This window comes from Halichoerus grypus, chromosome 12, assembly GCF_964656455.1.
Source record: "Halichoerus grypus chromosome 12, mHalGry1.hap1.1, whole genome shotgun sequence".
Lineage (NCBI taxonomy): Eukaryota > Metazoa > Chordata > Mammalia > Carnivora > Phocidae > Halichoerus > Halichoerus grypus.
Window position 1 is genome coordinate 62,955,728 of NC_135723.1, and position 23,712 is coordinate 62,979,439.

The 23,712-nt window shown below is 45.8% G+C and overlaps 1 protein-coding gene and 1 pseudogene across 4 annotated transcripts in view; one reads left to right on the forward strand and one right to left on the reverse strand.

Annotated features, from left to right (window-relative positions):
- The window catches only part of PDE1C (phosphodiesterase 1C), a 506,198-nt gene that overhangs the window by 419,563 nt on the left and 62,923 nt on the right, over positions 1 to 23,712 (reverse strand). For all 4 annotated transcript variants that reach the window (XM_036098663.2, XM_078059427.1, XM_036098664.2 and 1 more), the window contains exon 2: positions 1,172 to 1,222. In XM_036098663.2, the coding sequence (XP_035954556.2) occupies positions 1,172 to 1,222 (51 nt within the window). The remainder of the gene's footprint in view (positions 1 to 1,171; positions 1,223 to 23,712) is intronic.
- On the forward strand, positions 13,949 to 14,451 carry LOC118539814 (protein CEBPZOS pseudogene; annotated as a pseudogene).

The window sequence follows — 23,712 nt, forward strand, 5'->3', positions numbered from 1 at the left end:
GCTGGAAGGCAGAATTTAGAAGGCCCTGCAAATAGAGAAATTATACTTTCAATTCTATGCATTAAGGCTTACTATAGCGGTATCCACACTCAAGACTCGATCTACCTTATATAAACAGTGCAGTGACTGGGAATTTGTGTGCTATGACTTCAAAAGTAGGTAACATTTTTATAAAGGAGAGAAGATGGGTATGAATTTTCTGTTTTTCAGATGGAAAAACTGAGGCCCAGAAACTATCCGTGAAATTACTTTAAGCAAAAGCCAGCAAGTGGTGATGGTGCTGGAAAGAAAAATTCCATTTTGATTGACAGCCCCACCATTTCTCTGCTCCAGGCCTTGGGGAGCACCTCCACCCAGCACTGCTCAACCTCTGGTATTTCTGCTCCCTTATTGGGATCTGGGTTTTCCTTCCGGGACAGCATTAATTGGCTGCATAATTTGCTGACCACACTGGCACAGAAAACACTGAGAAGTGTTTGACTCCTGTTCTCCCATTATGATCGAGACCTGGAGACAAAAGAGTCAAAAGAAGTTGATGGGGAGCTCCAAGGCCCTTATGGGAACCCTGTGCCCAAGGAAAACCATTCAATCTATCTGAGCTTCAAAAATGTCACCTAAAGGAGGGAAAGCCCGTGGAGGCAGTCCGTAAATCCACTTTGGATGGTGATGACACTTTCACACATGTGTGGACCTTGGCAACTATGAGCATTTCATATACTCCTCCTCATGTTATCTTCATAAAAAGCCCACCTCCACTGCAGGGCTCTCTGAGGGGACTCCCAGTGAGCAGTTCTCAAACTCAAACGTGCACAGAAACCACCTAGGGGTTTGTTTCATTCAGATTCTGATTCCTTGGGCCTGTGGCTCTGCATTTCTAAAAATCCCCAGGTGATGTCAATTCTCATGTTCCCAGGACCCCACTTGGAACAGCAAAACACTAGAGCACAGTTTGATAAACCACACACAGTTCTGAGGATTGAAAAGGTAATAGCAATGAATAGCTCACCCGTGGTGGGGCTCAAATGAAATATTAACCCATTGAAGATATTTCTTATATGACTCTTTCATTGACAGTGTTTTACTGACACCTGGCAGGATTACAGGGGTGGACAATGCAAGTAAAAAGACCTCTGAAGGAGCCCAGAAAAGGAGTGAAACAAGATCTACTCACGAGAGAAGCGGGCAAGTGGTCTGGCGGTCTTGTCTCCAGCTTCATTTGCAACTAGGAAAAAAAAAAAAAAACAGCGCAATAAGAACAAGGCACACAGTCCACATGCCCAACCTACAGCTAACCCTCTGGATGATTTGACATTAAACTATGTCTGACGATCTTTGTAAGAGAATAAAAGCAACTTCACTTCCTCTCTTTCTCTTATTTCCAGGGCTGCCCATGTCTAAATGAGGGCAAATGTTTTAATCATTTTGATGAGTACATTTGAATAAAGCTGGAGAGGACCTAAACAATATCTAGTTTACTATGCCTAGAGGTGGTAACTGGCTTGCACCCACATGGTAAGAGGTGTGAATGCCTGAGTTCCAAGCCAGTATATGTCCTCCTGGTTCAAGCTTCCTCTTATCAGGCTGTCTTGAAACACATAAATGCACCCACTCCATAAATTCAATCTGCTCAGATGGACAGGGGCAAAACCAAGACAGGATTTCAGATTTCAGAAGATAACAACAAGGTTAGTTTTTATTAGGAAAGCTATTTAAATTTAGATGCTCACAAACAGGGAAGTTCAAAAGGGGGAGGGGGTGGAATTGTTCAGAAAACTGCCCTAGAAAAGCTTACCCTTAAAGCTTCTCAGCAGGGCATTTTACCCTCCTCTGAAAAGCCTCTATATAATTTATCATGTAGATAGAGTCATAATGAATATCCCCTATATTTATGAACACCACCTTTGTGACTAAAAATAGAGATCAATCATTAAGTAGAAACACAAGTTTCACTCACTTTAAGTATCACTTTTAATGCCCATAAAGATTACAGCTTGGTTGTTTTATATATTCATAGTAAACAGGCACAGATACTCGTGGTTAACTTGAACCAAGCACCCAAAGCAATTAACTGGAAAAACCTGTTCATTTTAGCTTACAAAAAAACACTCACTAGATAGGCAGGAAAAAAAATGAGAGAGATGGCTAAAGTAATCATTAATGTATGCAAAGTTGCAGTAGCCAGACAAAAGAAATAACTACTTCGTAAACATTACATCAATTTGCAAAGAATGGAAGGAGTAAAAAATATATATATTCCTTTCACCCTCTCACAAAGATAAAGATTTCACAATTCACTACACTGGGCAGATTTTAAAAGTTAATGGATCCAATCTCGGTCTACTTTTCTGTCATTTGCATTGCCCATTGTCCGCACTCGCTTTGTAGATTACCAACAAGACGTTATACAAAACGACCAGCAGGGGGAGGTGACATTGCATCCTGCTCCCATTACCTCCCACACCCCAGCATTTCAAAAAGAAAGAGAGCGAGAGAGGGAGGGAGAAGCAAGCCCTAGTTAGGTATAGACATGAGTTTCCCGGGCCCTGCGCTCAAATTATTTCCTCTTTAGACACCATAGATCTCTAAAGAAAGAAAACAGACCAAGGTTTGTTTTCCCCCAAAATATTTGCTGCAGTGATGGGCTGCTTTTAAAGGAGGAAAACCAAGACCACTGCCATTGCTGAAAACACCAGCAACCACTAGAATGTTCAATTTGGAGAATGAGCATTTTCCCTGTGGGAAGGAAGAGGACACAGTGACGTGACAATTGCAGTCACAATTTTACATGCAGCAATGACTGTTTCCTCACGCAAAAGCTTTTTCCTCCTCTCCCCACCACCCTATCCAAGGATGGGAATTGCTGACCCAGATCCAAGTCACACCAGGAGAAGCAGGAATCCAGATCTAGGCCAGTGGGTACCAAGAGAGTTGTCTCTACCCAGAAGGAATTTGAACCATGCCAGCGGTATTATTTTCCTAAACGCAGACCCAGTGCCACACTCCCTTACTCCAACGTCTCCAGCGATGTCCAACACTTACAAGACCCAATCCAGCTAACATGACCTGGCATCCAACGCCTGGCCCCATCTATTCTTCTAAGCTCATTCTATTTGCCAGAGCATCCGTCAGTCACATGCTCTAAACTGACAATTCCCAAACACACCCTACATACCCTCTCTCCTCCTACTCTTGTTCCTTTTGCTCCCTCCCCGGGACACCCCTCTCCACTGCTTCACCTGCCAACTTCTACTCATCCTTTAAGATTCAGGTGGAGCCATTCATTTCTGAAAAGCTTCCCTGACTCTCGCCACAGCTTCTCCATCCCATAGATCTCTGCCCATACACCTAACTCCCCTCCCAGACCAGTGGTTCTCAAACTTCTGCAGGAGTCAGAACCACCAGGAAGGTTTGTTAAAAAACAGATTGCAGCATTTGTTAAAATGCAAATTTTGATTCTGTGAATCTGGGGTGGAGCCCGAGAATGTGCATTTCTAACAAGTTCCCAGGTGATACCGAGGAGCTGGCCTGGGGACCATATATTGAGAACAGCTCCTCTCAATTACAAGCTACCCCCTCAAGACAAGGAGCGTAATTGTTCATCTTTGTATTTCCAGTCTTTTGAACCCTGAGTGAGTGACACACGGAATAACACATAGGTCAATATTTTTAGAACTAAATCAAGTAGACTAAATCGATACCACAGCCAAAGATGGCTTAGTAGACCAAGAACCTAAGACTGGCTTCCAGAGGACTCTAAAAAGTCCCAGGTGTGTTGTTCGGCCCCACAATGTTTTTAAACAATTAGTTGTCTACATTTAAAAAGCAAGAGATTTCAGGGTCTCCTGGGTGGCTCAGTTGGTTAAGCATCCAACTCTTGATTTTGGCTCAGGTCATGATCGCAGGGTCGTGAGATCGAACCCCACTTTGGGCTCTGTGCTGGGTATGGAGCCTACATAAGATTCTCTCTCTTCCTCTGCCCCTACCCACCCCCCTCTTAAAAAAAAAATCAAGAGATTTCAAATATAAATTTAACTTGTCAGCTTTTCTCAATAACTGAATGGCTGTCCAATTCACAGGCCAGCAATGGATCACCACCGAGACGCCCCCTACAGGTGGTTCTGCCTCCTGCATGCTCAGGAGACAGCTCTTGGCTGACGGCACTGGATGTTCTATATTCTCGGCATGGTCCACAAGGCAAATGAAAACAAAAACTGTTTAAAATCATAAAGAATGAAACTAAAACTCAACAGAGACCAGCACTACAAAAAGTGGTTGTGGCCAAGCTTGCTGAGCCCTCTGTCCCCAGCCCACAAACTGCCCAGGCACACTCCACAGACTGCTCAGACACACCTGGGCTTCTCAACCAGCACAGGAGCCCTCGTTCGCAGCTGTTTGCCCTTTATTTTAAATATATATATATACAGCAAGTCTTAACAACAAAGTAGATGTTCCATTTATCAGATGCAATTAGAGCTTGAATTTGACAAAATCTCATAAAAGTGATTATGAGGATTTAAGGGAAATTATCCACATCAATACTGTTGGGCAAAACACCCAGACCAGTATATATCATTGATTCCACTGACACTGAATTGTAGGTCTAGGCTACATGTCTATACAGGCACAAAGGAACAAGTGGAAGGATGTGTACCAGATATATTAATAGTTATTTCTTCTGTATGCTGGCATTTGGGGAGATTTTTAACCTATTTTATACTTTTCTGCATAAACCCAATAGTTTATGATACTCGTGCACCATGTTTATAATCAGGAAAAATGTTTTTATTAAAGGGGTAGAAAACAATTGACTATTATTTGATGTACATTAAAATTTTAGATACTGTGTGTGTATGTCTATTTATTTATATAAATTATGTATGTTTTAGATTCAGATTCCAGAGCAGGCTTGGATCACAGAATCCAGGAGATTTTCCATCTCTAGTCCAAGAGGACTCCCTGTAAGACTCAAGAAACAAATCTCCCACTCTGCTCTCCAGGGAGTTCCACACTTTCTAGGTCAGGGATTTGTAGCCCTGGCCGCACATTAGAATTACTTAGGGAACTTCTTAAAATCCTGATGCCTAGGCCACACCCCAGCCCAATTAAACAGAGCCTTGGGATTGGGACCCAAGCATCATACCTATTAAGCTGCTAGCTGATTCCACTGAGCAGCTGAGAAGTACTAATAGCTGGTGTAACTTCATACATCTTCATCAAAGCAACATTCAGGAAGGAAGGTGTGGCTCAAATTCTTTCAAAAATAATTACCCCTATTCAATTCTTCTTTTCAGGATGCTTTTGTTTTGTCATTAAAATCGTGAACAGAGACATGCCTCTGCTTTAAGAAAAAATCAACTGTTAAGACTGCAAACATAAGTATGGGGACACATTAGTGAGCAGCTCTTCACATTATAAAGGGTTTCTTATAAAACAATTTCCTCCAAACTTCCACACATGTCCTGAGCACCAACTATGAGCTCAGCACTGGGCAAGGCCCTGGGTGGACTGCAACAGTTGATTTCACTCAGTCTTGACATACAAATAAGTTAGGGGGAAAAGCAATGCCTTTCAATCTGGGTTTATCCCAGCCTGACGAGCTTGGGAACTGACTTAAAATGATAATGATGGTGATGATCCAGATTCGTTGGTCCCATCCCAGAAACACCGAATCAGAATCCCTGCAAGTGGGGACAGGAGTCTGGGTTTTAATCAATTGCGTCAGAAGCTACACTCACATGTGAAAAGCAGCATTCTAAATGAAGTGTGCCCCTGGTATGTCTGTTGTATTTCCCGCCCACCAAAAAAAAACCAAAATGGCCAGAAGCAAATCTTAAAGGAAGGGCTTGCCATGGAGACCATTGGGAGGGAAGCAGGAGAGACAGGACGTTAACTCAGAACAATGAGCACCCCAGCCCCAGACAATGAAGGTGGTACTGATGTCCCAGCTCAGCTACAAATAACCCAGGCCATCAGAACAGAAGGGAGGTGGTCCAAATAGTTGTGGCGGTGGCCTGGGCAGGTGCACACTGCTTTGTAACCAAAACTAGCACCAAAAACACTGCCGCCCTTGTTTTGAAGACTCTGGCACCTGGGCGAGTATAAACACAGCTGGGGGCGGGGCGCCGGGGCCAACACACAGTTAGAAGCAAGCTGGGAAAGAGTCTGCCTTCCTGGAGGGAAATCTGCCCAATGCAGATTCTATCTGCTGCTTTACCACAATCTCTGAGGCCAGCCCAGGGACCCTCTCGAAGTGAGGTCCTTTGGGAAGCCTGGTGGGCTGGAAAGCCAGCACAAAGGACTCCCAGAGAAGAGAGCCTTAGAATGAGGTTCTAGGTACCTTCCTAAGTTACTGTAAAAGATGCAGCTGACTGGCCTCACCTCACATTGCCTCCAGCTTGCAAAACCCAGCAAGGAAAACTGGATGGGTGCTGGGGAGGAAGAGACTTGGTCCAAGATCATCATCTTTGCTTAGCTGTCCCCTTCTAAGTAAGGACTTCGGTGATCACATTACTAAGATCACAACTCCCGACTTCCCCTCTTCCTCTGCCCCCATTCCCCTCCCCTGCTCTATTCCTCCCCACAGCACTGTCACCTTCTCATATGCTCTGTGCTTTCCTCATAGGGCTCATTGCCTTCCTCCTTCCACTACAATGGATTCTCTGGACCAGCACCAGGGAAGAAGGCCATGATCATGATCATATGATCATGGTGATGTGATCCAAACTCAGAGCATGGATTCTCTGCCAATGAAAGAACTTCTACATCCCCAGTGCCTAGATGCCTGGCACACAATATTTATCATACGAATCAATGGCCAACCTTCTACCAACCTACCGTGCAGAGTGCAATGGGGGCCAAGAATTGGAAGGAGACGTGGAGGGGAAGGTACAAGGATGCTAGCACACAGTGAACAGTTCTATGTGCTATAAGTATCAATTGAGCCCTTCAGAAATATTTAGAAATATTTGTCAAGCACTTACTAAACTGTAGATACCGGGGAAGGCTGTGAACAACCAGTCCTGGCCCCTGCCTTCACACTGAGTAAGACTGCCATTCCCATTTGATACAGAATCGGGCCACTGGAATTCAGAAAGGACAGGTAACTTTTCTAAGACCACACGGTTGTGTGGCAGAACTCCAATCCAAAGCCAGGTGTACCACGCTCCAAAGTCTGTGTTCTTTCCATTTAGCCTCTCTGCTTTCCATGAAGGGGAGGCAGATAGGAGCCATGCTCTGGAGAGGGCTACATGGGCAGAAACGTCTTAGTGAGGGCTGCCCCTCTCCCTCATGCCCCTAGCCCCCGTAAGAGCCACCTACTGGCCTACAGAGAGTGGAGGAGGTCACTTGCCTGGGACCTCCTACCTGGCACAAGCCCAGAGACTGTCAGTAGAGAGGAGTCCTTCTGTGAGGCGGGTGCTGATGCCAGGACTCACAGCAATGGCATCCAGAAGAGGGAGACGCCAGGCAAAAAGGAAGGAGCTTCAGTGCCTTGTTCATGCAAGAGCCCCAGCTACCAGCTGACTCCCTAACTGTCTTCTATGCTCCCTAGGTAGAAAATAGGGACAAGGGAATAGCAACAAGAATCAAATTCATGTTAGCATGAGAAGCACGACAACTCATAAAAACAGCCCCAGGAGGCCTATTCTCTTTAACGGGTGAGGAAACTGACATTCCAAGAGATCAAGTGACTTGTCCAAGATCAGACCAGAGCTAAGCAGCAGAGTCGGAAACGTCATCCGTGTCTCCAGCTCCTAGCACAGCATTCTCAGGAAAAGGGATGCAGTCAATCTCTTCAACTCCCACATCGTGGGGTGTCAAGGGGGAAGTAAAGGGTCTGGCTTCCTTTTCCGCTGCTGGGTTTGATAAATATCAATGCCTGACAACCCCAGGATCCATTTTAAGCACAAAAATGTATAAGTGCTGAGTTAAGGAGGCTTCTGATGCCCAGTCTGACGTATTATCAAAGCCTGCGGTGGGCGGGGCGGGGGAGGCTGGAGGGGAAGGGCGGATGGGTACATGGAAGAGTCCCTGCCAACTTACATTGCACATCAAAGAATAGGGCCACAACATGTGTAATTCACAAAGATAATTGAGTTCAATACTTATATAAAACATGTTATTGGGGTTGCTTAAAATGAGAAATGCTAGCTATAGAATAACTAAGGACCAGACTAAGTGCTGCTCATCCATTACCTAATTTTATCTTCACAGCAGCTCTCTGAGGATCCTGCTAGTATTTTCCCATTTTCCAGATGTGGAAACTAAGTCTTTGAGAACTTACGTAAATCACCTGAGATGGAACAACTAGTGAGGGGCAGATTTGGAAAGTGAATCCAGTGCTACCTTACTCCAGAGCCAGTGCTCCTAACCCTTGTGCTGTCCATCACACTTTCAACACCTGAGTGTTAGTACTGTTTGCTGAGCCCGACTACCACCCAGACCTGGTGGAGAGGCCCTTGTCTCCTCTCCACTTAGCCTCAAGTTAGCAGCTCGCAGAGGAATGCACCCTGCTCTCCTGTTCCTTAAGCAGAACAGAGCTCTGCAATCCAGCTGGAATTTGTGCCCAAACGACATAAAAGACATCACCACCCCTCAGCCTGTTCCTTTCCCCCCTTCTATATTCAGAGATGCTCGGCATCGCCTCATTACACCTTCCGGGCCAATTTGGCTGTCAAATCGACTCTGAATCAAGCTCTCGCACAAAAGAAAATAAAACCGATTTGTAGTGATGACTCATCAGGGCTGATAATTTGAGAGTGGCAGGGATGGTGCACCTCCCAGGCCCTTCTCTCCTAGCATAATGGGCAAATCCTTACAGGGGGCAAGGCTTGCCTGCCAGAGAGCAGAATGGCTCGCTGGCTCACTCAGCCCAGGGTGCAATGAAACACAGACAGAAGGAAAATCATACAAGCCTTTGCCAGCCTGAGAAGACAGCTTGGGAAACATATTTCCTTTACTTTCTTTTTTTTTATTTGGAGGAATTTGGATCATATGGGAAGACTCATGCAATGTATTTCTTTCTTCCCTGGTCCTGATTTTATACATTTGTTTATTTACCTATATCCTACCTTGTTCCACAAGTGAATTTTATTTCTATTTTGCAGTATGCACCAATCCTTTACGGAACAAAGTGGGATATTAAGAAAAAATGAAATTTACTTATTTCAATCACTTCCTTGCTTCCTTTTCTTGATCCCTCTTTCCAAGTTCTCGGGTTTCAAACTGACTTTTCACGGCTTCCTGTGACTTAGATCAAACAACTGATTAACCTCTGCTGAGTATCCCCTGAGCCCCCTCCTCCCCATTGCTGTGCTGGATGCAAGGATGGACCTTGGGTGGCCAGGAGTCCAGCTGAGACCCAAAGGTCGGGCACGGAGCTTCCTGACACGGATTATTAGAGTTGTTGTAATATGAATGTATCATGGTCCCTGGTATTTCTGTGGAAACCACCTGGCCAAGGTACGAGGCCCTGACCTCACAGAGCCTGGGGCCGAGTTGGGGAAACATAATATTAATACTTGACCTGATCCAAACTCTGTTGAATGCTAAATGAAAGGTCCTTGTTCACAGAAGAACAAGAATCAGAACTATATGAGATTAAATTCCAATATCAAGCTGTCTGTTCAAACTGTTCACTAATTACAGTTCACTCCAGACAAGGCAAAGGAAAGTACAGAGAAGAAGAGAAGAGACATGAAAATATATTACACCTCCACATCATGCCAGGCACTGGTAGGAACTTTAGGTCCATAATTTTCATTTAATGTTCACACCAGCCCATGAGATGAGTATTATTATCCCTATTTTCAGATGAGGGAACTGAGGCTTAGAAAAGGTAAGTGACTTGCCCAAATCAGGGCTAGTAAATGGAAAAGCTGGGCTTGAAACTCAGTTCTGTGAGCCCTTCTCTTTTCTTTGTAGTTCCCACAGCTGGAATGCACGTCAAAAGGTGTCCAGTCCCACTCCACATGTCCTGCTTGGATCCCCTATAACATCCCAGACAAGTGGATGGCAAGCTTATGCCTGAATCGCCCCTAGGGATGGGAGCACACCCCCTCTGGAGATAGGCTCCTTCACCTTTAACCCATTATACAATCTTAAAGGGCTCTTTGTGATGATGAAATCTGAGGGCTCAATCAACATTCGATGATAACTGTCCTAGCCTCAAGCCCCTTGAGCCCTCTCATCCCCGGAATGACACACCCAGTTCCTTCCTCATTTGACAAAAATAACTGGAGGCCTTCACCCACAAAAGTCAAGTCACTTAAATCATTGCCAAAAAAAGAGAATATATGTTATTTTTTTTTTAAGATTTTATTTACTTATTTGAGAGAGAGAGAGCAAGAGAGAACACGAGCGGGGGGGAAGGGAAGAGGAAGAGGGAAAAGCAGACTTCCCACTGAGCAGAGAGCCCGATGCGGGACTTGATCCCAGGACCCTGAGATCATGACCTGAGCCAAAGGCAGATGCTTAACCGACTGAGCCACCCAGGTGCCCCCATATGTGTTATTTTAAATAAGCCTCAGCAACCGACTGCTTAACAACATTCACCTTCACAATGATCTTCAGGCTAAGCCAGATCCCCATCTTCTCAGGAGACAAAGGGAACCTGGAACCATCTTCTGGACTATATAATCAGGAGCTGTCCAAGACCAAGCATTTTCCAGAAGGCTGCTGTCTGAAGCACCTCACCTCAGAATTTACTGTGCATAAAAATCACTTGAGGATCTTGTTAAAATGCAGATTCTGTTTCAATTGATCAGGAGTGGGGCCTGACACTCTGCATTTCAAACAAGCTCCCAGGTGATGCCGATAGTCCCGGAACCCCACTCTGAATAGCAAGGTGTTAAAGGACATAACCCACTTTGAAAAGGAACAGCCAAGCACACTTTCTAAGAGCTCTTTGGAAAGCCCCAGCATGGTTTTGAAAACGCATACCTATGGAATCTAATGTCAAATTCCCTTGGTTTCTTTCAGCAGTTTTGTGAGAAAGAACTGTTCACAGCATGACTTTGAAACCTACTGAAGGACAGACACTGAGAGTGTATGCATGTGAGAGGGAGGGTCCAAGCAGAATGGGAGAGGGAAGCTCAGACCCCTCCGTGGGCCTGACAAAGAACAGAGCTGAATGAGAAAATCACTCCCCACCCCAAGCATGCCGCCAGCAGGGTGCAAAGCCTAAAATGAGCAAAGAGCTCCCCAGATCCAAGGTAAGAAGTCAACCTCCAGCCAGGACTCGCTGGAGCTGCTCCATCTTCATGCACGCTCCTTGCGGGACCTTGAGCCCCGAAGAGCTAGTGTGCACACTCAGCTCCCAAGCTTGGCTCAGGCATGCGCTGCCGGCACTGTTCTGTCCAGCAGCGTAGATCATCGCGCCCTTACTGACTGGCTGCAGGCTGAGCCGATCAAAGGCATCAAACAAATAAAACTAGCACAGGTCACTGTACCCTTGAACAGGAACTCAGATGCCCGCTGGGCCGAGCTCCCCACAGCAGAGCCTGCATCTGCCCATTTCCCTCCGGACTCGAGCAGGGCCTGAACACAGGGCAGCACCAGCTGAGTAAAGGGCTAGAGAAGGAGTGGAGGAAGCCAGGTCCGGCCATGAAGCCACAGAGGCGCTGAGACAGAGACCGGCAGGCTGCTAGGAGCTGTCCTCCTCTGCAGACACCAAAGAACCCCACTACCAACCAGCTAAAGGCTGGGTCTTAGCTTGGCAATTTATCTTCTCGGCTGGATGGAAGTTTGGGAACCATTTGTGGGGAGTCACAAATTGGAGGCAGGTGTATTGAGCTTGGCAAGCAAGTGTCTAAAAGTAAATGATCTGAATTCCCTTGGGAACAGTTCGCCACAGTGGCATGAATCCCTGCTGCTCACACCAGCCGGGCTACATCCCAGCTACCTACCTGAGACACGTGCATTAGGACTCAGACTGCACATGGCCAAGGAGAACTGTGTTTCTCCCAGAAATCTGCTCTTCCCCAGGCTTCCCCATCTCCATCAATGCCACCACCCTCCCCGACGCTCCTTTCCCCACCACAGTTGATCAGGACAAAAATGTGTGAAGTTACACTTATTTCCATTCCTTCTGTCATACCCATAGCCCTTCTGCCAATAAAACCTAGCCCTTATCTCTAAAACATATCCTAACTCCTATCACTCCTTCTAGCTCCTCTCCTAAAACTCGGGTCCAAGCATCAAGGGCCCTTTGTTTAGAGGACCCCAACATCATCCCGGGGTCTCCCGCTCCACTCTCACCCCTTCTCCGCCTGCCACCAGTCCATCACACTGCATGGCTTCCCTGCTTAAATCCCTCCAGCGCTTCTCACCGTGTTCAAATCACTGCCTACATATCCCTCCCTGATCTGACCTCCTCTCCTCTCCTCGTCTGCTAGTTGACTAAGCTGCAGCTACACGAGCCTCCTTTCTCCCTCCCAAAGCCACCAAAACCTATTCCCATGTCAGTGCCTTTTCACTTGCTCCCCCTGCTTGGAATGCTGTGCTCCTGGTAACAAGGATTCCAATAGTATCGGCTCCCCTTCCAGACCCTTCCATGTCCAGGTGCCAGTCTAAGCATTTTACATGTGCTAACTCATGCAGTTCTCTTCACGACCCTAGGGGGTTGGGCTATTGTTATCCCCGCTTAATAGATGAGGTACCTGAGGCACAGGGAGGTTAGGTGACCTCCCTGAGGCCACACAGCTGGTAAATGGCAGAACCAGATTCATTACTGTGCAGTCTAGTTCCAGGGCCTTGCTCTGGAGCCACCACATACCCTGCCTCTTATAGATCTCATCCCTTACACAGCAGCCCCCTCACCTTTCAGGTCTCAACCCAAATGCCAGGGCCCCAGAGACTTCTCTGACCATCATCCTCTCTCAAGCACCTGTCAGTATCTGGAGTTGAAACACTTCTCCATCACAGACATGGACACAAGAGGGTATTAGCTCCCTGAAGGCAAGCTTCCAGCAGCCTATGCTCTGTACTCCCAGAACTCAGAATAGTGCCTGGCACAAAGTCCCCTCAACAAATATGAACCAACCTACTGCCTGGCTTATGTTACTGTCTGGCCTCTGAAGTCTTCTGAGTTTTCACTTTTCCATCTTGTCCTATCTTGTATATTATCTGTAGTCTCCCCATGGCCTGCTCCACAGGACAGAGTCCATGCCCGGATGTCAATGCACAATGTGGCCCCAGCCCCCCGCTCTGGCCTCAGCCCCCACCATTCACCACACACCCCTGCACACCAACCATCCTGAGCTCTCCACCTGTGGGTCCTACTCTGGACACTTTTCTACCCCAGGCCTTTATTCATGCCTTCCCTTGACTTTCATGTCTTTGTCCACTTTTTCCAACTAACGAATGCCCACTCACACATCAGGGACCAAATGCAACCGCCCCCAGTGAACAAGTCCCTCTGTGATCCTGCTGCTGTCCTCCTGACAGCAGTTTTCTGTCACAGCAGGTGGAGAGACTGCAGGCTTTAGAGTCAGATGGACCTCACCTGGAATCCTGGCTTCTCTGCTGTGTTACCAAACCTCTCCAAGTCATTTTGCTCATGTGTACTTCTAAGTCATAATACTTACCTCTAAAGGCTGTCAGGGTGGAAGATGAAACGTGGGGAACACTCAGCACCATCTTAGCACACAATCACGATGAGATACTCAACGAAAGGTAGATGATGGTGTCAGTGTTATTTCTTTAGGGTCTACCTTTCCAACAATATGTGTGTTCCATGAAAGTAGGGACATGCTCTTAATCCCCTTTTTATCTTCACAGCTAAGTGCACGCATGACACATGAATCTCAGTAACCATCTACTGCAGAAATGCATGAATTAGTATCTTGGGATTCTGGTTCCAGATAACTCTGGAATCACAGGAGGTCAAAACCTTGCTCTGGTCCTTTCGTTTTAGTACTAATAAGGAAAAAAACTGAGAGATGCCTGCATGTAAGCACCTCAGGATGGCCCACACTATGGAACCAGTGGCAAAGAAGATCTTTAAAGGAGTTTTAGTAGTTGAACTCTTGGGCGTTTTTGGAGCATATTTTTTGTTTTATAAGATGAACACAAGCCAAGATTTCAGGCAAACAATGAGCAAGAAATTTCCCTTCATCTTGGAAGTTTATTACAAATCCATTGAACAGTCTGGAATGTACAGAGTCAGAGAGCAAGATCAAGAAAAATGGTTGAACAGCAAAAATTAGGACCAGTCATCGCGTTCAGCCTCCCATCTAAGCCGTTTGAGACCTTTGTGGGGGAGAAGAAAGATGAGCACACCACATTGCAGACTCCTGGCCCCATAGAACAAAACAGGAACTTCTGGTCTGCCATGGCTCACAGTCATTTCCCATCCACTATGCAAATCCCCTGCTTTTGTTTGTTGCTTTCCTTTGGCACTTATTATTAAAGACTACTGTTTAACAAATAAAAGACTAGGAGAAGAAAAAAAAACTGAGAGATGGACAAAAACTGTGCATACAGGATCTTATGTTAGAAAAACTGACTTAGAAAAGGGGGCGAGGAGGACCCAAATGTGGTCTCTGGGAGGAGGTGGAAGAGGACAAGCTGGAGATGAAGAGCACTCCCAGGGAGCTGGCCATTGGAGGCCAACTTTATTAATTAAGAAAAAACTATTAAAACATACTACAATCTACTGGTCACCCAGCAAGAGATGAAGCATTAAGGGCAAACTGATCGTTATCCATTTTCAGAGAGGGTGGTTGCGGTTCATCAGTTGCATGTAACACCCAGTGCTCATGACACCAAGTGCCCTCCTTAATGCTCATCACCCGTTACCCCATCCCTCCACCCACCTCTCCTCCAACAACCCTCAGTTTGCTTCCTATACAATTCCCTCTTTCTCTTCCCAGCACACACACCGATCTCACATCCCCTGACTGCCTACAGGATCGCAGCAGTTTTTACCTTCTTCCTCTTAAGGTTTTTCTGCTAATGAGCTTGGAGTCTAGCTAAGGATTGTAATGAGCACTATGACAGAAAATTCCAGGGTACTCTTAGAGAGAGGAAGGTTGTAGGGGTGCATATTTTAGATTAGGGAGCAGAGTAGGACTCCCTGACGAAATTAAATATAAGTTCATGGTGAGATTTGAAGAAATACACTGCCTTAGCATCTTCACCATTCCCTCAGCTGGGCTCTGCACAGCCCTGCAAAAGGGAACCTCAAAAGAAAGGCCAAAGACAAACACAGCCAATGGAAACAGTTGTGTCTACTCACTTTGGGCAGGGTGTTAGCAAAGCTGCCTTATGAGAGTCATTTTCATAGGACTGCAGACCTTGATGTCCACTGTGGTTTATCACTGATAACACAGTACGGAAACAAAGCTCTGCATTTAGGATTCCAGGGCTTGATGTGAATGCCAGCCTCTCTTTGCCTGGTCCTGACTCCCTCATTCAGCCTCTCAGGGCCAGAGCTGCTTCTAGAAAACAGCTTTAAAAGCAGGATACATGTCCTGCCTTCCTCACGTTGTTGTTTTAAGAAAGGGCTAAATGAGCTACCTCATAAGAAAACACTCTGTAATTTATAAAGGGATGAGGCTTTCAACAGGACTTCTGTTCACACTGTGAAATTTTATATTTCAACTAATACAGAAAATTTCCATGTTTTACTCCCCTGGACAAACACTGTGATCCTTTTATTTATCTCTCTATGTGCTATGAACTGAATGTTTGTGTGCTATGAACTGAATGTGTCTCCCCAAAATTCATACACTGAAGCCCTAATATGATGGTACTCAGAGGTGGGGTCTTCAGGAGGTGATTGGGTCATGAGGGTAGAGGCCCCATGATGGGATTAGTTCCCTTATAAAAAGAGGAAGAGAAATAGCCCCCTCTCTTTCTTGGCCATGTGAGGATACAACAAGGAGGCAGCTATCTACTAGTCAGGAACTGGGCCCTCACCAAGAACTGGACCCACTGGTGCCTTGATCTTGGACTTCCAGGCCTCCAGAACTGTGAGAAATAAATGTCTGTTGTTTAAACCCCCCAGTCTATGGTATTTTTGTTATAGAAACCCAAGCAGACTAAGACTAAGAGATTGTATTTTTTTTAAGATTTATTTATTTATTTTTAGAGAGAGAGAGAGAGCATGAGTGGGGAAAGGAAGAGAAGGGGAGAGAGAGAATCTCAAGCAGACTCCCTGCTAAGCATGGAGCCCTAATGTGGGGCTTGATCCCCGGACCCTGAGATCATGACCCGAGCTGAAACCAAGAGTCAGATTTTTAACCAACTGAGCCACCCAGGTGCCCCCAGAGTCCGTAGTTAAAATAAGTAGATGTGATTAGTACAACAAAGATTAGAAGTGCAGCCAGGTGAGAAGATGAAGGGGGCCTCGTGTGCAACTTGACACAGGATGGTCAGGTAGGGCCTCTGATGAGAAGGAGATCTGAGCAGGTACCCCCAGGGAGTGGGGATGTCCAGAGAAAAGCACAGCAAGCTGAGGCGGCAGCAAATGCAAAGGCCCTAAGGTGTAAGGCGATGGCGAGAATGCACACTGCCGTGCCCAGCACATAATAAGCACACATTAAGCAGGAGCTATGTGATAATGACTATCATTCTCACTGCGGCCAAAACAGCCAGTTTCTATTGGTGAATGAGCCCAAGCCAAGGAGACCCAAGGCACCACGATGCTAGTTAGGTCCCCGTTGGATCACAGCCTCCAGGTCAGAATTCAACTGTGGGGGCTCTTTTCCTGCTGCTACTGAAAACAGCCACATGGGGGCAGAGGCCGTTAAAGAGTAGCACCTGCACAGGAGGGTGGCCGATTCACTCTACTTCATCCTCGATTGGATCCTACCTCTTCCACACTTGCCCTCTCCCTGGCCCCAAACACAGCCTCTGAGGAGAAGAGGTCTCTGCAGGCATCAGATCACACAGTCACTCAGCTCCCACGTGTTGAACCCCTAGTGTGCGTTCAGCTCTGGGCCAGGCACTGGGGACACGGAGCTGCATCGAGGGGAGATCTTTGCTTCTGAGGTGCTCACTATTTGGTGGGAAGCTAGGCGTGGAGAAAAAACTGGTTGAAGCAGCACCAGGGTGGACCTCAGTGCAAAGTGCCCCGAAGCACAGAGGAGAGAACAATCTTAGGGAAACCCACCTTGCATCCCCACCCCAGGCTACAGGAGGACCCCTCATCATATGTTCTCACTGAACCTCCTTCCTTTCCTTCCTTTCTTTCACAGCATTTATGAAAATTGTAATGGAATCATGATTTGGGGGATTAATATCTATCTCCCTTGCTAGACTGTGGGCCCCATGAGGCAGGGACCTTGTCTGTCCTATTCACAGCCACATTCCCAGCACCTAACACAGGGCTGGCATGTGGCTGGGGCACAGAAAGACACCATAAATAAATGAATGCGGCGGAACACCAAAGCACTGAATTCTGTTATGGAAACATGCTATCAGCCTCCAAGATGGTTCCCCGGAGCCTCACCTCCTCATGCTCACACCCTTGTGTGTTCCCTTCCCACAGCACATCAGGACTGACCACATGATGAACAGATTACTGTAAACAGGTGCTGTGTGACTTCCAAGTCCTGGCCATAAAACATCGCTACTCACACCTGGCTCTCATGGATCCCTTACTCTGGGGGAGCCAGACAGTCAAGTCATGAGGATCCTCAAGCAACCCTGTGGAGAGCTCCACACAGTGGAGAACTGAGGCCTCCCGCCAAAAGCCAACATCAACTGGTCAGTCATGTGAGTGAGCCACATGGAAGCAGGTCATCCAGCCCCAGTGAAGCCTTCAGAGGACATTATCCTGGCTGACATCTTGAATGTGGCCTCATAAGAGACTGTGGGCCAAAACCCACCAAGCTAAGCTGCTCTCTTCCTCGTCTTATAAGGACACTAATCCAGGGCGCCTGGGTGGCTCAGTCATTAAGCATCTGCCTTCGGCTCCGGTGATGGTCCCAGGGTCCTGGGATCGAGCCCCGCATCGGGCTCCATCTCAGGGTCCCGGGATCAAGCCCTGCATCGGGCTCCCTGCTCCGCGGGAAGCCTGCTTCTCCCTCTCCCACTCCCCCTGCTGTGTTCCCTCTCTCGCTGTCTCTCTCTGTGTCAAATAAATAAAATCTTTAAAAAAAAAAAAATAAGGACACTAATCTAACCATGGGGTCTACATTCTCATGACCTAATTACCTCCCAAAGATGCACCTCCAAATACCATCACTTTGGGCTTCAGCATATGAATTTTGGGGGGACAAAAGTGGCAGTCCCCAAATTCAAAGGCAGGAGGAATTGACACGAGAGCTGGCGCTCTTCCTAACACCTCTGTTAGGAGAAATCCATGACTCCTCAACCAGGGGCCACAGTGGCCTCCATCTCAGCTCCCCTGACTCAGTAGTGACCCAGTGCTTCTGCCCTGCCTGCCAGGTGGAACAGGACGAGGTATGAACAGCCTGTGTCTCTCCCTCTCCGGGGCCACCCTCGGCCAGGGGAAATTCCTCATAGTCTGTGCCACTCTTCCTTTCTGGCCTAGTCTCTCTTGAGCCTTCCAACTGCCTCGCAACAGTGACGCTACTCTGTGCCTAAGTGATCACCCTGCCACTGGGGGCCCCCCCTTCCCTCCTGCAGGGCAAACAGAGGGAGCATCCCAAGGCATCCTGGAATGAATACCCAAGACAGTGCAGAATCTGAGGCAAACTGACAGGATGTGATTCCAAGCTCCAAACCCACCCTGGAAACACTAGGCCACCGCTAGGCTGCTCTTTTGGAAGAGGGAGGTGCCTTGGGCCCTGAAGCCCACATCTCAGGAAGATTGTTCCTGGAAAAATAAAAAGGAAATTTATACTTCCAGGGCAACTACTCTGTACGAGCCATGGGCATTTTACACATATGTCTATCCTCACCATTACCGTGTAAGACAGGCATCACTATCCTCTTTTTTCAGATGAGTAAACAGAGGTCCAAAGAGGTTAAATAAATGGCCCAAGGACACGGACAACAGTTGTGTGTAACTGGACAGGTTATGCACTGCATAATTCTAGGGAGCAGAAAAAAGTGACCTCAGAAGGGGTATAGTTTTCCAACTTGTACAAAGGCACATACGGTTCTATTAGATAACCACCAACCTCCTGGTCAGTAGTGGTTTGATCCTACATCTGTCTGACTCCAAAGCCCTTGCTCTTCCCCCCAGACCTCTATACCTTCCTTGGGATAGCTTCAAGCATTTCCACATCAAATTATTCACAGTTCAACCGGCAGAGATGGCGCCACAGACCTCTAGACCATCCCGGCTGGAAAAGACGTTGGTAATCAATAACCTACCTCAAGACCTTCCCTCTGTATTGGAAGAACACAAGGCCCAGGGAGCAGAAGTGAGCTCCCCAAGATTATACAGCTGGGTTAGCATAGCTGGGACTTGCATCCCGTGCAGCGGAAGGTAGGTCTGGCCCCAATATAAAGTTGTTCTAAGAACAACCATAGATGATCAGAGCTGTATTATCTAAGCTAGTCATCTCAACTCTTTTTTGCCTCAGTATCACTTTTTCAGTTGTAGGTGGAGGCAGAGAGTAAAGGCTCTCAAGGAAGTGTCTCTCACCAGACAATTTTCTGAAGTCCAAGCTTAAAAGGGGGTTGGAAAAAAGTGGGAGCTGAAAGGGCCAGAGCTCAGAAGTTTCTCCAGAATAAGCAAGAAGTGCATTCCTCTGCAGGGCTTTCAGGTCCTGGGAGGGAAACCGTTGCTAAGTGGAAGCTTCTAGGCGCTCCCTGGTGGCCCTCCAGGCAGTTGGCATCCACCTTAAAGGGAGAACTCAGATTCTGCACAGGCCTCACTGGGAGCCCCTGAACACCATGGCGATGGCCCCCAGGCAGCAGCCGAGTTCTGCCTGGGCTCCAGCCAGGGTGACAGGAGGAGCCAAGGGAGAAAGAACACAGGGAGGAAATCCGAGCACTCGATTTGCTGTTCTGTGGAAGATGACAATTAAAATGTTTCACCCTTCTGAGGCTGCTGTTCGGCCCTGCTCCTCTTGGGCTGCCTCATTAACAGCCCTTTCTGACCACCGCCCACCCCACAAGGCATACCAGTTTCCTTTCCAGCCAATGGAGCCCAAGTTAGACTCAAAGGCATGATGGCCTTAAAGACCTCTAGAGCCCCAAAGACCCCCACTTTGACACTGAAGTTCAGGGAGACAGGATGACTTCCTAAAATCACTTAGCTGGTCTGTCCTGGCTCAACCGCATTCATAAGATGACATTTTAAATATCACTGAAAATGGTCCTTCCCACCTCATGTGAACCTGGTCCACACATTTTCCTACATGAGTCACTGAGACTGCCCCTGTAGACAGCTGGTTTGGAACCACGCAGGAGGAAGACCCAGGACTCCAAGCTCCTAGGTTCTACACCTTGCACAGCCCAGGAAAGGACAGACTACTGAATTACCTGCAAACTGACACTGGAAGAAACTGTCACACAACATCTGGAAAAGGGGTCTAGTGACCACTAACAGATGTCTCTGCACAGCTGTCTTCTCGTTTGGCCTCTTCCTTCATACTTAGAGTCCAATTTTTGTAAAGCAAAGACCAACTTGCTGCTTCACAGGAGCTGAGTAAATCTTAAAGTTGGCATGTGGGAATATTTATGTAAAAGAGAAAGAGAGTATGGGAAAATTGAATATTTCCATGATGGTACTAACATGAACATGAACATAGGTGAAATAATAGTAAATAAACACCAGACCCAACACCAGTTAGCAAACTGAAAGCAAAAATGTACTTTTTTATTATAAAGCTTAGACAAATTATGCTTATCACAGAACTATAAGAATAATATTAGAGAATCTAGTAATCTAATAGTCTCTCTCTTTTAGAAATACTAGCAGATTATATAAGAAAACAAAAATATCACCTCAACAGATGAAGGGAAAGTCTTTGAAAAAAACTCAAGGCTTACTTATGATTAAAAGAAAACAAATAAAAACAAAACAAAAAGGATGAGGTCTCTTTCCAAATAAGATGGAATAAGCACACTCCACCCTATCTCTCCCACTGAACGCAGCTACAAAACCTGAGTAAAATACATGGAGTACCTATTTGAGGATGCTGAAAGTAAACAGTAGCAGGCGGATTAAAAGAAACAACAATTCAAAGTACCGCCAAACCAGTGGTAAGTTTTCTGGGTTTTCTTCTATTTTTCTTCTATTGTCCTCTGGCCATGCCTCAAGGCAGTCAAGTGGATATCAAAATGAATAAAGAGCAGACATCACCATAAAAAAAGAGAACTCCAGGTGAACACTTCCAGGACTGGAACAAGAGTGGGAAATGAGTCTTCTAATAGCCTGAGTATGGGAAATCCATGTATTTTTTTCTTCTATTTTCTGTATTCTATTGTATGTCAGCCCCTAGACACCCACAAGCCTTTACAACTCTAAAGGAGGAGTATCTTCTTCTCTTATCAAAGGATCTGTGGTCCCAAGAGAGTGCTAAACCCCCACTGCATTATTTTTCTCTCTCCATCTTCCTGCCCCTTGGCCTGGGATTCAGGTACAATCATGGGAAGTGAGTAGTAGAGAAACTTAAAAAAAGTTCCAACTTTCTAGCCAGAGACCTAAAAGGGGAGCCTAAAGAAGCGATAAAGTATAAGGGGAATTGTGGAGAAGGAGAAGTTCAGGAAAACAAACCAGTGAAAGCTATATGACCTTCCAGGCTCACTTCTGAACAGTGCATGTATGAATCTGACTCTTAACAGAATAGCATAGACCTTAAAAGCTGAACTGAACTAATCGACCAGTACCCAACCCAGACTGACTCCTGAGTGGTACACATGGGACAGATCTGAATAACATTGTCAAGGCTTAGAAACAGAGCTGATATTCTAATCACAACCCACAGAAGGCAAGTCAGAACTTTCAGTCTGAACACATCTTGGTTCCAGCTGCCAAAACAAAAATATCCAGATTCTCCGTATGATTTAAATAAGACCCAAAGTCTCATCACACAATATTCTAATGTTTAGGATAAAATTCAAAAATTTATCTGGATATGAAGAACCATACATGAGTAAAGACAATTAACAGATATCAATGTTGCAATGACAAATTGTTGGAATTATCTGGTAAAAATTTTAAAGCAGCTATTATGAAGATTCTCCAACAAGTAAGGACAAATACTCTTGAAATAATGGAAAGATAGTCTCAGCAAAACAATGTAGAGAAAAAAAATGAGAGACCAAAAAATATTCAAATAACCCAAAAGTAAGCAGAAAACAGGAAACAAAAAAAAGAAATAATAAAATAGATTTAAACTCAAACATATCAATAATACATTAAATGCAAAAAGTCTAAATACACCAATTAAAAGACAGAGATTATTAGAATGGATTTTTTAAATATTTTATTTATTTATTTTAGAGAGAGATAGAGTGAGAGAGCACCAGTGAGGGGAGGGGCAGAGGGAGAGGGAGAATCCCAAGCAGACTCCACGCCAAGCACAGAGCCCAACATGGGGCTCGATCTCAGGACCTCGAGATCATGACCAGAGCCAAAACCAAGAGTTGTATGCTTAACCGACTGAGCCACCCAGGTGCCCCAGAATGGATTTTTAAAAGAGCCCAATTACATGAGGTCTACAAGAAACCATTTTAAATGTAATGGTATAGAAAGGTTAAAATCAAAAGGGTGAGAAAAGATATACCATGAAAAAACTGATCAAAATAAAGAAGGAGTGGTTGTATTACTCAGACAAAATAGACTTCATAAAAAGAAAATGACCAGAGATAAAGAAGAACATTAGCATAAAGACAAACATATAGACAAATGGAACAGAATGGTAAACCCAGAAATAAATCCACGAATATACAATCAACTGATCTTTGACAAGAGTGCCAAGCATATGCAATAGAAAAGAGACAGCCTGTTCAATAAATGGTGTTGGAAAAACTAGAAATCCATAGGCAAAAGAATGAAATTGGATCCTTATCTTATACCATTCACAAAAATCAACACATAAGGAATTAAAGACTTAGAGGTAAGACCTGAAACCATGAAACGCCTAGAAGAAATCATAGGGGAAAAGCTTCTTGAAATTGGTCTTGGCAATGATTTCTTGATATGACACCAAAAGTACAGGCGAGAGGGGCACCTAGGTGGCTCAGTCAGTGATGTATCCAACTCTTTATTTGGGCTCAGGTCATGATCTCAGGGTCCTGGGATACAGCCTCACACTGGGCTCCTCACTTAGCAGGGCGTCTGCTTGAGATTCTCTCCCTCTCCCTCTGCCCTTCCTCCCCACTCACACGTTTTCTCTCTCTCTCTCTCAAATAATCTTTTTTTATTTTATTTTATTATGTTATGTTAATCACTATACATTACATCATTAGTTTTTGATGTAGTGTTCCATGATTCATTGTTTGCATATAACACCCAGTGCTCCATGCAGAACGTGCCCTCCTCAATACCCATCACCAGGCTAACCCATCTCCCCCAACCCCTCCCCTCTAAAACCTCAGTTTGTTTTTCAGAGTCCATAGTCTCTCATGGTTCGTCTCCCCCTCTGATTTCCCCCCCTTCATTTTTCCCTTCCTGCTATCTTCTTCTCTTTTTTTTTTTAACATATAATGTATTATTTGTTTCAGAGGCACAGGTCTGTGATTCAACAGTCTTACACAATTCACAGCGCTCACCATAGCACATACCCTCCCCGATGTCCATCACCCAGCCACCCCATCCCTCCCACCCCCACCACTCCAGCAACC